The 13480-nt window shown below is 34.8% G+C and overlaps 1 protein-coding gene across 4 annotated transcripts in view; it reads right to left on the bottom strand.

The window, feature by feature from the left end:
- The window catches only part of MNAT1 (MNAT1 component of CDK activating kinase), a 229753-nt gene that overhangs the window by 15328 nt on the left and 200945 nt on the right, over nt 1-13480 (bottom strand). Inside the window, exon 8 of one of the 4 annotated variants that reach the window (XM_061182649.1) lies at nt 4139-4584. The exons of 1 other annotated variant lie outside the window; for it this stretch is intronic. In XM_061182649.1, coding sequence (XP_061038632.1) covers nt 4464-4584 — 121 coding nt within the window. In that variant the 3' untranslated portion in view covers nt 4139-4463. Of the gene's footprint in view, nt 1-4138; nt 4585-12346; nt 12396-13480 lie in introns of those variants that run through there. 2 more of the 4 variants (XR_009699562.1, XM_061182652.1) reach the window with 2 other exon arrangements.

The following is a 13480-nucleotide window of genomic DNA, read 5'->3' as shown; positions in this document are numbered from 1 at the left end:
AACCAGTAATGTCAATGATAAACTTCATTTGCTTTCATGGACTTTAACCATCCTCAGAGTCCTTGAATTTTGTCAGAAATTGAAGCTGAATTTCTTCAGCTTAACCTAAGTTTTATTTGCTTAGCAATTGTAAGGTATGACTGCAATTTTTTGGGTTCATGGCCAAGACTGAAATTTTTCTTCAGAAGAACCAACCTTAAACACTTCTAAAACACTGAGTGTCTTTGGAAATTAGTTTTTGCTAAAGACTTGATAATATTTCTCAAAGATATCAACCTACAATTACAAGGCAAACATAACTTTAACGTGAAACATACTACAGTAGTCTGAAATGACTACAACTGTACATTTCTCATGCAATCAAAAATTAGAACAAGAAACAAGATTTTCATTCTCTCATAAATTAGCAGTGGATATATTTTCTGAGTTCAGCATTCTTGGAACCTTGGTGCAAATGCAAAGGAAATTTCCATATTTCAAAACCCATTTAACTACAATTGAACTTCCATCTGATCTTCAATTGGAAGTGATTAATGTGTTCTTGTAATGACATGCTAAAAGGCAAATACCAAGGGATTAAGACTCTCATAGAGTTTTACAAACGCCTTCCAAGTGATGTATATGTTCAGTTAAAAATCACATGTTCTAGAATTTGGCAGTATCTGTCTGAAAAGACTTTTTTAAAGATGAAATATGTAAAATGTCATTACATATAACCATCAACATGTATGTGATCAATTAAAATTCATTTTGATGATAGGAACACTTAGAACCCCAATCAAAGGAACTGTAATTCCCCAAAAAGCCCTACAAAAAATGTACTCAATTATATTTTGAAGTCTGTTAATTTAAAAAATTGTGCCAATTTATTGTATCTCTTGTATCTACATAATGGCCTCTGTTTAGTCTCTTGGCACACAAAGCCTAAAATATTTACTCTCTGGTCCTACAGAAAAAGTTTGAGGACCCCTAATCTAAGTCATTAATTATAAACTCAAATGCCTTCAGAAGCTAGGTAATATAAATAGATGAAGGCAATAAATGGTAAGAAGTATAGGGAAGTAATGAATTGGAGCCTTTATTCCTTATCGAAAGACACTTAAAATGGTTTTGGAGTTCAACCCAACCTATCCTGTGCAAAACCTTGAGGGCTAATTCAGCCATGGATTGCTAGTTTGGGACTTCTAATTTTCTTCCTCTCCCTCCCCTCCAAGTATGTAGGTCAAGGGTCAGCAAACTTTCTGTAAAGGGCCATTCAATATTTTAGGCTTTCTGAGCTATAAGGTCTCTGCTGCTTCTCAACTCTGCCATGTTAGTCCAAAAGCAGCCATAGACAATACATAAACACTGTATTCCAAAAAAACAAAACAAAACAAAACTATTTATGAACACTGAAATTTTAATTTCATATGCTTTTCACATGTTAAAAGGTATATTATTCCTTTGGCTTTTTCCAACCTTAAAAATATACAGACACCAACCTTAACTCATGGAGCATACAAAAAAAGGAAGCCCCTGGATTTGGCCAGGGGTCTACAGTTTGCCTTCTCCCGATCCAGGTGAAGATAATTAATTTGCCAGTAGGCATAAGAACTTTTTTCCTAGTACTGTATTAATACATCCGTGTGCTGGGCTATAAATATTAAGTGTGGGTGCAAATGATGTTCTTATTCATATGTAAAGTGGTAAGATCCATTTAGTCACCCCTTAATTAGAAAAAATATGCAGTATATAATTGTAAAGAAAACAGAATTCCTTAAATGCTTCTATTAACACACTTTAACCTCTCCTCCTTTTTCCCTCAGAGTGGATAAGTGAACATGTGATTATTTCATTATGTAAATTTGGCTCACCCTAAACTTTTTGATGTGATACCTAGTAACTGAACTCTTGGTTAATCCACTAGAAAATGACAGCTAGAACACTCATTAGATAGAATTTTTTAATTTTGTTAACTTTTTGACAAGTTTTCTGCCACCTTAATTAGATTTTGAAATGATTATCCAAACCACCTGCTGACAGCCTAAAGGTAACTTCTAAGAGAAGCTTAAATATTTATTGAAAGAAATTAAGGAATACTAAATAATAATGCATCCTAATTACCATGTAAATGTATTCAGTCCATTAATATCTGCTTAAAAGGGAGTGCAGTTAGTAGTCAAATCATGTTCTACATAATAAATTCCTCAGGACTTCTCTCAAGGATATCAACACCGTTATTTAGTTGATGTCACTTATATCCCATATAAGAACTAGATACTTGATCTGTAAAATTTCCTGGAAGTCTTAAGAAGTTTGACTACTCAGATTTGGTTTTACACAGCTGTTGTTTTTAAGTTTGACAGTTTGACAGTTATCTCTAGAACATGGACTGCAGTTTAACCACTTGGGTTCAAATCCAAACTCTTCTCCTTTTAAGATGTATTGACCTTTGGTAGGTTGCTGAACCTCTCTATGCCTTAGCATCTCCACCTGTTAAAATGGGGAAATAATATTAGCACTGTTACAAGGATTAGACAATTCATAAAGCATGAAGCACAGTGCTTGGCATATAGGTTAATGCTCGGTAGTTGTTTCTGTGCTAGTGTTATAAAATATTAAGACTTATTAAATTCATGTAGATGAAAAGACTGGTACAGCCTTTTGTCTCTGAGAGAGGAAATCACTGGGAGGACTGGGGATAATTTCATCAATGCAGAATATTTGTTATTTAGTGAATTGTTGCCATTAGGTTATCTTTCACCATTCCCTTTGATCTAATAGGGTCAGTTAACTTCTAAATCCAGCCTATTGAACAAAGTATGGCCATAGTAAGGGCAAAATAATTACAAACGTATCTAGGTGGTGGAATTTAACTGATTTGCCAAATCAGGTGCAGGCAATTTCCACAATAATAAGGTAGGCTCAAAAAAAAGTTTTGAAAGCCTTTGAAATGTTTTGTTAATAATTAGTTCCTTTCATTTAAATACATCATACAAGGTACTGAGAATAAATAATAGTGCTTCTTTTTTAAAGACTGGATACCTTACTTTGGCAGCTGAGTACAGAAAATCCCTAACCACAAGTTCAATGTTCTCACTATTCTTTGAACAGATTTATGTATTGTACTTAAAATGCTAGTCCTCTATTGGGGAAAACTAATAGATATGAGAAATAGGATGCAGCCTAGTAGAGTTATAGATAGAATTAGACTTGGATAAAAAACTTGTGTTCTAATTTTGGCTTTTTACTAACTTGTGTATATGATCTTGGCCTACTCAATTATTCAATGCCTTGGTTTTCTCAATTACCAAAGATAGTTAGAAGTGTTATAAAGATGAAGATGTACTCCTGAAATTAATACCTACTTAGTCAAATAAGATGGAGCTGTTAGATATGGATATTCCACCCTAATATAACCCACAAATCTTGTTTCACATAACTTTCCACTCTAACAACTGTTGTAATGGAGATTTAATAGAAAATCCTTTAATTTCCTTGAGAAACGATGTGCCATACCCAGTTATCTAGGTAACAGACTCATACAAGGTTGAGATGCTACAAATATATATCCTATCCACATCCAAACTCTTTAAGCAACATTCTGGGTATACTAAAAGCCTTTGAAGTTTCAACAGAAACTGTACCAGAGTGTGCAATTTACTCATAGGGAAATTTCATTTAAAATATATTCATTCCAGTCTCCAAGGTTTCATCATAAAATGAGCTCACATTGAGGTGAAAGGTGCCTTTTAAGTATTAAATTTTATTAACTTACTTCTTTGAATTTGTCATTAAAGCAGGTTAGTACTCTGCTCTGGTTTAGCCTAAGCGAGGCTCACAGCTGGGACCTATAACACATTGATCAAGGTTCATCTCACTTTCTACTGCTCAAAACAGGCACTGAGTCCTTAATGTTGAGAGAGTGACATTATCACAGGTCAAGTTTTACTTGCCACAACCTGTTGGTAGAAGGAAATATATCCACTTGTCTGGACTAGTATTAAGAAGACATTGGGGAAAAAATGGGACATTTTATGAGAAGAAATAACAGACTTGGATATTAACACTAAATGTCGTATTCAAAATGGCATTTTTAATGTGTGTTCAAGTAAAACACTGTAATAAGAGAAAAACCACAAAACGGTATAAAGTCTAGCTTTATTTTTTAAAAGATTTTACAAGTCTGTCAACCTCAAGCATACACAGGTGAATTATTCATAGCTTCCATCAGATGAGGCTTACAGCTTCAATCCCTCACAGAAAAATATAAGTAAAAAATAAATCTTTTTCACAAATATTTATCCACTATATTACTCAGCTTAGTTCTGAAATTTGCTCTCTATAAATACTTTAACACAGCTTCTAGTGGTAGTACTGTTGCTGTACAGCTGCACATGGCTATAATTTTACAAGTCTGCTTTACTTTTGCTAGCTCCCTGGTTTGGCTCCAGGGTCCAAATCTTATAGAGGAGAAATAAAGGTTAACTGGGCTGCCAGAAAAGCCCACTGAATGCATCCTGTAGTGCTCTGTGACAAGCCAGAGAAGAAGTATAGCCTCCAGCAAGGTCCTGTGGAGAGGCAGCTCTGACATGGTTTAAATACCTAAAACAAAACAAAAAGTGTACCATTGACATAGAAAGCACATATAAATTGGTAACACTTTAAAAAGCAATAGTAAAACTGATTCAAATGTTAAAGAAGAATTCTAAGGCTGAAATGTTCAGACTTTATAAATGCATTATTTCCTTTTAAAAGGAAACATACCAACTCTAAATTATAAAGCGAATTACATTAAGATCTAAAAACAGCTCTGAAGGAGGTTTCAAAAATAATACTTGCTTTTAAAATGTTCCCTATTCCCAATTTTCAGAACTAATTTATTTTGCTGGCTCTTGTTTGGGTACCTAACTGCCGCTCTCCTTCCTGGCATACTCTTAATAAATAAATGCACATGATAATACTATTGTATTACTAAAATTTTACATAAATATGTTCTGAAGAAAATACGTAAACAAGTGATAAAGGGGAGAGAACATAATAGTTACTTCAAAATTACTTCAGTATTACAAAAATGTATTGTCTCCCTCCTTACAGGAAAGGAAACCTTAGAAAATTACATCCAAGCAATCTCTAAAACTGAGCCTGGGTTCAAAAGAATGTCCCAATTAGTAAATACAGAAGAGTCTTTTGAGTCAATCTCAAAAGACTGTAACAGACACTATTATTCTTCAATTACACACATGTTACTTAGCAATTAAAACTTTCTACCTTGATAAAGGTACACAAACAGCCCTAAAAAATGGGATAATCCTAGCCAAAGAGGGACAACTTCTTAGCATGACTACCAGCACTGTCAGAAAACAAGTATTTCCAGCTTTGCTTTAATGCCTAGTTTAAGAAACCACATTGTTTCTTCAGGCCTCAGGAAGCAAAGGAGCTTCATCTACCTAAGAATTACAGGTATAGCAAATGAATAAATCAGGTACCAGAACATTTTAATAACTTGGAAACTTTTCTATTCATTCAGACTTCCTGTGTGTCAAAGTCTTGATGCATGAGCAACTTATTATTTCTAACATAATAACAAGTCTGTTTTTCATTTGTATCCATGTTTAATAAGCTTGTGTGATTAAAAAATATATGGCAATACAAGAGGCCAAATAGAAAAAGTGGTCAAAGTAAGACACAGCATAAGCTCCTGCAATTGGCTATAATTTATTCACACTGCCACAAATCAAGGTGTTAATTCTTTGCTTCTCTGCCAAGGGTGAAAGGAGAAAGGAAATTAATATTTATTGAGCAACAATCTCCAAACTTTTTTGATAGTATATTTATAGCAGTAAAAATATTTGAGTATACAGCTCCAAAACTTGTATACTTGTTCATAAATTACATAAAGTATTTATATATTATATACTATTATATAGTATATACATATATATTAATATAGTAAGTATATTATAAAATATATATAATATATAATTTGAAACATTTAAAGGATGAAACTAAAATGTTTAAATAAAAGTTCTAATATTTTCTCCCTACATCCCATCTTACATATCCTGGTGGGATGCATCTCACTTTGGAGACTACTGTTATTAAACAGTTGTTGTCAAACTCTTAATAAAACCTTGGGTGTCACAGGATTTAAATAGGGATTCACCAAACCTAATACATGGCCACAAAGGTATCTGCTTATTACCTCCAAGGATAAAATAAAATGTCCACTGTTAAGACTATGATGCATGAGAAATGAGGTAAGTGTTAAATCACCTCAGAAAGTCTTAAAATTAACCTAGAACAGCATAAAATCAATTTCTCTTCATTGAGAATTCAGTAACTATCACACAAATAAGTAAAATTTTTACAGGTATCTTGAAAATGAAAATGTTCCATTCCTGACACAAGTTTCCAGCTAAGTTTTATCCACACCCCAGATAGTGTTGTATCACCCTTTTCTCTTTCCTCAGACCCTCAAAAGCACAGTCTTAGCTCCAATGGCTCTTTACTCATGGCAAAATTCAAGTACCACAGTAGAATGTGTCAACCTTACAAAGCCAACTATCATAAATGAGAACTGGTTTTCATAACTGAATGCACTGTGCAACTAGCTGTTTTAATTCATCACATTTTGGTATAACTTGCTTCTGGGAAAGTTGAGTCATACCATCTCTGGCTTGGCAATTCAAGCATAAACTTGCAGTGTACATACAGCTTTTTATATGTTATTCTGAGAAAACTGAAACAGCTGCACTGCTGGCAGGAAAACACAGGACCACCAGTAAAATATCCAAAACAGTTGCATCTTTTAATTTATGACTGTGCACTGTTTCCATAAAGAGTATATAAAACAGTTCAACTTTTTATAGGTAAAATGTAATAAACAGTCATACTTATTGATGTCATAAATGTGTTTTTAAAAGTTTATTTTAAATGATTAATTAGTGTTTGAAAACAGTATTTCTTGAATACAGTCATAATCTAGAGCAATGAGCAAATATTTTAAAATTTGCGTTATTGCTAATTTGTAGATTCTCACTGCAAACATCAAGTCCATTAAAATTTCTTTGCATAGCATTGAAAAAAATGCACTTCCCTTCTAGCAATCATTTACATTAAACATATTTGTGAGTATGATTCTTTAAAGACCTGCTTATTTACATTACTGTTTTTGATCTCTAGGGCTGCACAAAACAGTTATTATTAAATATTTCAACCTATTTTCACCATGGCAATCTACATTAATTTCAATTTTAAAAAATAAAACAGGTCATTCTTGTTATTCAACTGAGGGCTTTTATTTTCTAAGTATCTTAACGTTCTTAAACCCTTTAATTATTGTGGTATACCAAAGTATTTTGAAGGATTTGCAACACTGAAACCACACAATGAGAATTTAGTGTTTTGCCTACTTTTTCACATTAATCCACATCTGTGTTGATTTAATTCTTTCATGACCATTACAAGTACATCACTGAATAGGATTCCTGGGGTTTCTGGCAGAGGTCAGTATCATTTCATGTACACCTTTATACAACAGAATAAGGAAGAAGTCTTAGCCAAATTTATTTCCAAAAGTCAAGCTCAGTTGGATTTTGGAGCCTGGAAGTAATTGCTCTGACTATTTAGCCAATCCCAGGACAGTATTTCTGTTTTTCATGGGTTTATTTTAAATACCTGTAAATCTTATAAGCAGAAACCAGGAAAGAAAAAAAAGAGGTTTGCTTATTTTGGTACCTATACCTTATTTTTACTGAAAGCAGACTAAACTCAAAGATTTAAAAATCATACCTTTGATTATTTTCTTAAATAAGGCTAAAAAAAAAGTATGTTTTCAAAAGCATGTCTAAGATAATTCCTGTACAAAGGGCATCTTATGCCCTAATTTATACTACGTCTAAAGGTGCCTTCCTTTGCCATTACCCATCAAAATCTCTTTCAAACAGACTTTGGAGGAGGAGGAGGAAAAGGAGGGAATGGATCCTGAGAGGGGAGTAAAGTATTAAGCATAAGAAAACCACACTTGAAAGCCTGTTCCTGAACTTTGATTTCCTACACTGTCATTTTCTTCTGTTACATTTAGCAGCTTTTGCTCCCAAAGAAGGTGGTATAATTTACACTTAGCTTCAGAAAGACTTCATTTTCTCAGTTCTTTAACATAAGAGAGTTCCTCTGAAATTACTCTTTTACTATTTCCCTTCCTTTAAAAGCCCTATATTGACCATATGGCTGAAGTTTTGGACTCAGCTCATTTTAGTGCTATGTAACAATTCTTTGAGTTCTCAGCTAGGGGCAGAGGGCAGGGGTTGTCACTCAGAACCAAGAGGCAGCACTCTTCCCCTCCAGTCATAACCTCCTCATGAAAACCCTTGAAATGCTTTTGGCTCCAGAGAATCAAAGAATCTCAGAATTTAGACTGAAATGAAAATGTGAAGTTCATATTAGTTTCCTCCACCTCAAATTACCAGGCCCTATGGAGAGTTTAAAAATAATAAAAAGTCCAACTTTTAAACTCCACTGAGTTATAAACTTGGACTGGTTCAAACTAAGAAAGGGAATGAACTCTAGAGACTAAGACTTTCTTTTTACAAGGTGGCCCATTTTTTAAAGTCTGCATTTAAAGCCATCATGCGTTGAAAAGACCAGTTCCAAGTAGTTCTGCCTCCCAGCCTGCAAAATTCAAATCTAAGTACCATTAAGAGAGATCAGCTAACAGATCTCAGCTGTCAAGACAAAGAGCTCTTATAAGAAATTCAGCCAAAGCTATAAAAGATTTACCTTAACAACCTGAAGTCTATCTCAAGATTTAAAAACAATCAGAGCAATGATGTGCTCAGACAATTATCACTAAAATGCAGAAACATTCTAAAAACTGAGGTTAGTGCTCAGGTGTCCTAATCCAATCACAATGTCAGAATAACAGATAAACTGTCTACAAAGAGAATTGATATTGATATTATATATTGATAATTGATATTATATTGAGAATTGATATTATATATTGATAATTGATATTATATTAAATATTGATAATTGATATTACATAGAGAATTGATATTGATATTGATATTATATATTGATAATTGATACTGATATTGAGAACTGATATTGATATTGATATTATATATTGATAATTGATATTATATATTGACATTGATAACCATATATTCTAACATAAATGAGGAAAGCGCTACAAGTCAGAATTACTGTCCATAACTCTTAGGGCAGTTTGGTCATAAAAATACATGGCTTCATGAACTCCAACCAAAAATATAACAAATTCCACAAACAGTCATGATGCTACTCTTCACTTTATTATCTAGCCAGCAACTTGAATAAACTACTTATTAAAGCTGATTTCAGATTTACACTAACATAATTGGGAATCAAGTGACCAATTATTCCAGACATTTAGACCATCTGAACAACAAAGCTCAGATTTGGAAATTAAAAGCCACACTGCGCCAAAGTAAGAGATAATTACCGATTGCTCAGATAAGTCTTTCTGAATTATAACTGAAGCAAACTGTATAATTTATTACTATCAAAGAACACACCAGGAATTTTAGGTCAAGATAGCTATTACTGAAAGTTAATGTAAGTACATAGTGAAAGGAATACTTTCTTGATTTAAGTGTGAATTACTGAACACATAGACGACATAGCCCATTCTGGTTTGTCTAATGCAATGTTTTACTATGAATTCCATGCTAGTAACAGATGTATGCCGGAAGTTTCATCACATCTTTATAAAGGAAGAATGAGTAATTTTTCCCCAAGTGTGGGACAGGTAAAATGCAAAAATTCATATGTATGCAGCTCATTCATTTTTCAAAAAATAAAAAAAAATTACTCAGTATCTACTATTTGCCAGGTATTGAAGCAACTCTCAGAATAAAACAGACAGCAAAGACTCCATGCTCATGCTCTCATGGAACTTGTAATTCAGTAGGGGGAAAAAAAAAAAGGATGTTAATAAATATCATGAAAGAGAAAGTCAGGGCTCTATGGGTGTGGATAAAAAGGGAAACCAACATGAGCAAGTTTAGAAAAGGCCTTCCTAAGGAAATGACAGTTAAGCTTAGATCCAAAGGATGAGGAAGAGTTAGCAAGGCAAGAGGAGTAGAGCAATGGTCTAGCAAAGGGAAGAACTTAGGTAAAGCAGTAAGGAGCCACAGCGCATACTGAGAATACAGGAAAAAGGTCACTCCAGCTCAGGATGAGGCTAGTGATGCAGGCAGAAAGTATCCAAAAGAAGGCCTTATAGGAATGTGAAGAACTGCAAATTTTATTCAAAGGGAAATTGGAAGCCACTAAAAATTTGTCAGGAACCTGGTAATTTAAATAGGCTAGTTTGGCTGCACAGTGGATTAGAGAAGCAGAAGTTGATTATAGAGACACTCCGTATGAGAATGTTTCTCTATTCCAGGCTTGAGACAATGGTTCCTGGATTAGGGTGGTGGCAGCGGAAATAAAGTACTAGTTCAAGAGATATTTAAGGACCAACTGAATATGGGGGAAGGGGAAGGGAAGGAGAAAGTATTGTCAAGCTCAACTTCCAGCTACCTAGTCAGGTATAACAGAAAAGATGCCCTCACAGAGATAATGGAAAACTGGAGGAGGAGAAGCAAATTGGGGTGGGACAAGAGAAAAGGGAAAGATCATGAGTTTAATCTTAGACTTGAGTCTGAAGCACTTATATAAGAAATACATGAGTTGAGATGCAGAATGGTAGCTGGATATATGCACCAAGTGCTAAGAATAAAATTATGGAATGAACATAATTTGGGAGTTATCAGTATTTAGATGGTATTTGAAACCATAAGAGTAGATGCTTAATATTTAGGGAGAGGAGACAGAATGAGAAGAGAGAAAGGACTAAGGCAGAGACCTAGAGAACTACAATGTATAATCGTATGACAAAAGAAGCTGTGGTGGTTAATTTTATGCATCAACATAAAATTATGTTGAATAAGCCACAGGACACCCAGATATCTGGTTTATCATTAATCTGTGTGTGTGTCTGAGTGTCTGTGAGGGTGTTTCTGGAAGAGATTAGCATTTGAATTGACGAACTGAGTAAAGCAGATGGCCTTCCCCAGTGTGGGTGGGTATTATCTAATCTGTTGAGACCTGAGATTAACAAAAAGGCGGAGGAAAGTTTAATTCACTCTGCCTGACTCTTTAAGCTGGAACACTGATCTTCTCTTGTCCTTGGTGCTCCAGACTGGCATCTAGACTTGGACTAGCATCTACACCATTGGTTCTGTTTCAGGCCTTTGAAATGCACCACTGGTTTTCTCAGCTCTCCAGCTTGTAGACAGCAGATCATGGGACTTTTCAGCCTCCGTAACTGCGTGAGCCAATACCTTATAATTTCCTTCCTTCCTTCCTTCCTCCCCCTTCCCTTCCTTCCTTCCTTCCTCCCTCTCTCCCTTCCCCCTTCCCTTCCTTCCTCCCTCGCTCCCCCCTTCCCTCCCTCCCTCCCCTCCCTTCCTTCCTTGCCTTCCTCCCTTCCCTCCTTTCCTCCATCTCTCCCTTCCTTCCCTCCCTTCCTCCCTCCCTTCCTCTATTTCTCCTAATGGTTCTGTTTCTCGGGACAATCCTAACACAGAAGTTAAGATATTTTAAAGTGAAGGGTGTGTTCAGGTATGGTAAATGCTGCCGTCCCCTGCCAATATCTCATATACTGTCTTCCCCTCGACTTGCACAGGAGGTAGATGCAAGGGAGGTATAAGCCACTTGGAAAAGAGTTAGAACCTGCTACTTGTGCCTCTCCCCTTCTTGTAATTTTAGGGAGATAATAATAGCAGACAGGGACAGAAAACCTATTAGATTTCTCCATCAAGGGGCTCCAAGGGGCCTATTCCTAGTATTGGGTGGGCCAAAAAGTTCGTTCGGGTTTTCCGTAACATGTTATGGAAAAACCTGAACGAACTTTTTGGCCAACCCAATACTTATAGCAGTAGTGTTTCTTACAGCAAAAGAACAAAAGAAGCAACCCAAGTGTCCATTGACAGGAGAATGGACAAATTATTATTACTTATACAGTAGAATATTATACAGCAGTAAAAACAAAGGAGCTACAGCTACATGCATGCATGTATCAACATTGGGGAATCTCACAAACAGTGCTGAGAAAACAAAAACTACAAACAAGTTACAGAAAATATGCAGAGCATGGTCCATTTATATAAAGTTCTAAACATGCAAAACGAAATACAGAATATATATATATATATGACCAAACTGTAAAGAAAAGCAAGGAAATGATAATCACCATATTCAGGGTGAGTGAATCTCTGATGTTAGGTGGAACCACAGCAGGGGTAAGAGAAACGCACACAGGTAGTTTCAACAGCATTGGTTATGCTCCATCTCATAAGTTAATACGTAGAATTCAAAATACAGGACTTGAAGGAGTAGAGGAGGGAGAAGCAATGAGAATGGAAACAATTTAGCAACCGTTTTATTATTACTCTTTATAAAGTATATATACTATATATTTTCTATGTATGAAATATTTCATTAAAAAGAGTAGTGCACAAAAGATAGTCACAACCACAGCTGCCATTAATCCAGTCAACAATCTGCATGGAAACACTGAACCATTCCTAGTTGACCTTGATTTCACCAAATATTACTACTTATAGCTACTTTGATTCCATTTGTAATAATTCATGTTAATTATAATAATTCATCTTAAAGTATATTTAATACTAAAACATGTTACATTCATATTGTTCTTTCTACTGTTTTAGTAGACTCCCTCCTGGTTTCCATGCAAAGTCAATAACTAATTTAAGATGAGAAAAGTTAGTAAAATCAGATTTATCAGCAAAGAACCCTTTGAAGATTACACATCTAAACAGCAGGCCTAAGTACTGATCAGTGGTTAAAAAGCTGATCTACTAAAGCAGCAAAAACAAAGTGATGGATGAAATCAGTTAAGTGGTCAATGAAGCCTCAGCCAAAGCCCTGATAAACTGGAATCTTTTCCCACGATAATGCTGCAAATTTCTATTTCTTTATTAGCATGAAACATACTGAGCTCTCTGGGGCTAGTATTAAGGCTAACAGCCTAGATGGAGAAACCAAATTCAATTCCTCTCCCCATCCAATGGTAGTTGGGTAAGCACCCTGCTAAGTTTGAAGAAGGAAAACTCTCCGCATTGGTATGGTCTTCTAATGACTACAGACTCTAAATTAAATATAAACCACCCCAGTCTTCTCCCCTGTACCATTTCCCCCTTTGTCCCTGTACTACATAAATATATAAAGACATAATGGTTTAGTAGAAAGGACAAAGATTTTAGAAACAGATACATTTGGGTTTGAATCCCTCCTTGGACAACTACTAACATTATGATTTAGAAAGTTCTTTTATTTTTCAAACTTCAGCTTTTTTTTTTCTGTAAAAGGGAGATAATAATACCTCATACTATTTTTTAGAAGATTAAATTAAAAAATATACAAGTAAAGCATATGGCACAGAAGA

The sequence above is a fragment of the Eubalaena glacialis genome, chromosome 2, assembly GCF_028564815.1.
Source record: "Eubalaena glacialis isolate mEubGla1 chromosome 2, mEubGla1.1.hap2.+ XY, whole genome shotgun sequence".
Classification (NCBI taxonomy): domain Eukaryota; kingdom Metazoa; phylum Chordata; class Mammalia; order Artiodactyla; family Balaenidae; genus Eubalaena; species Eubalaena glacialis.
This window is presented reverse-complemented; position numbering and strand designations above follow the sequence as displayed.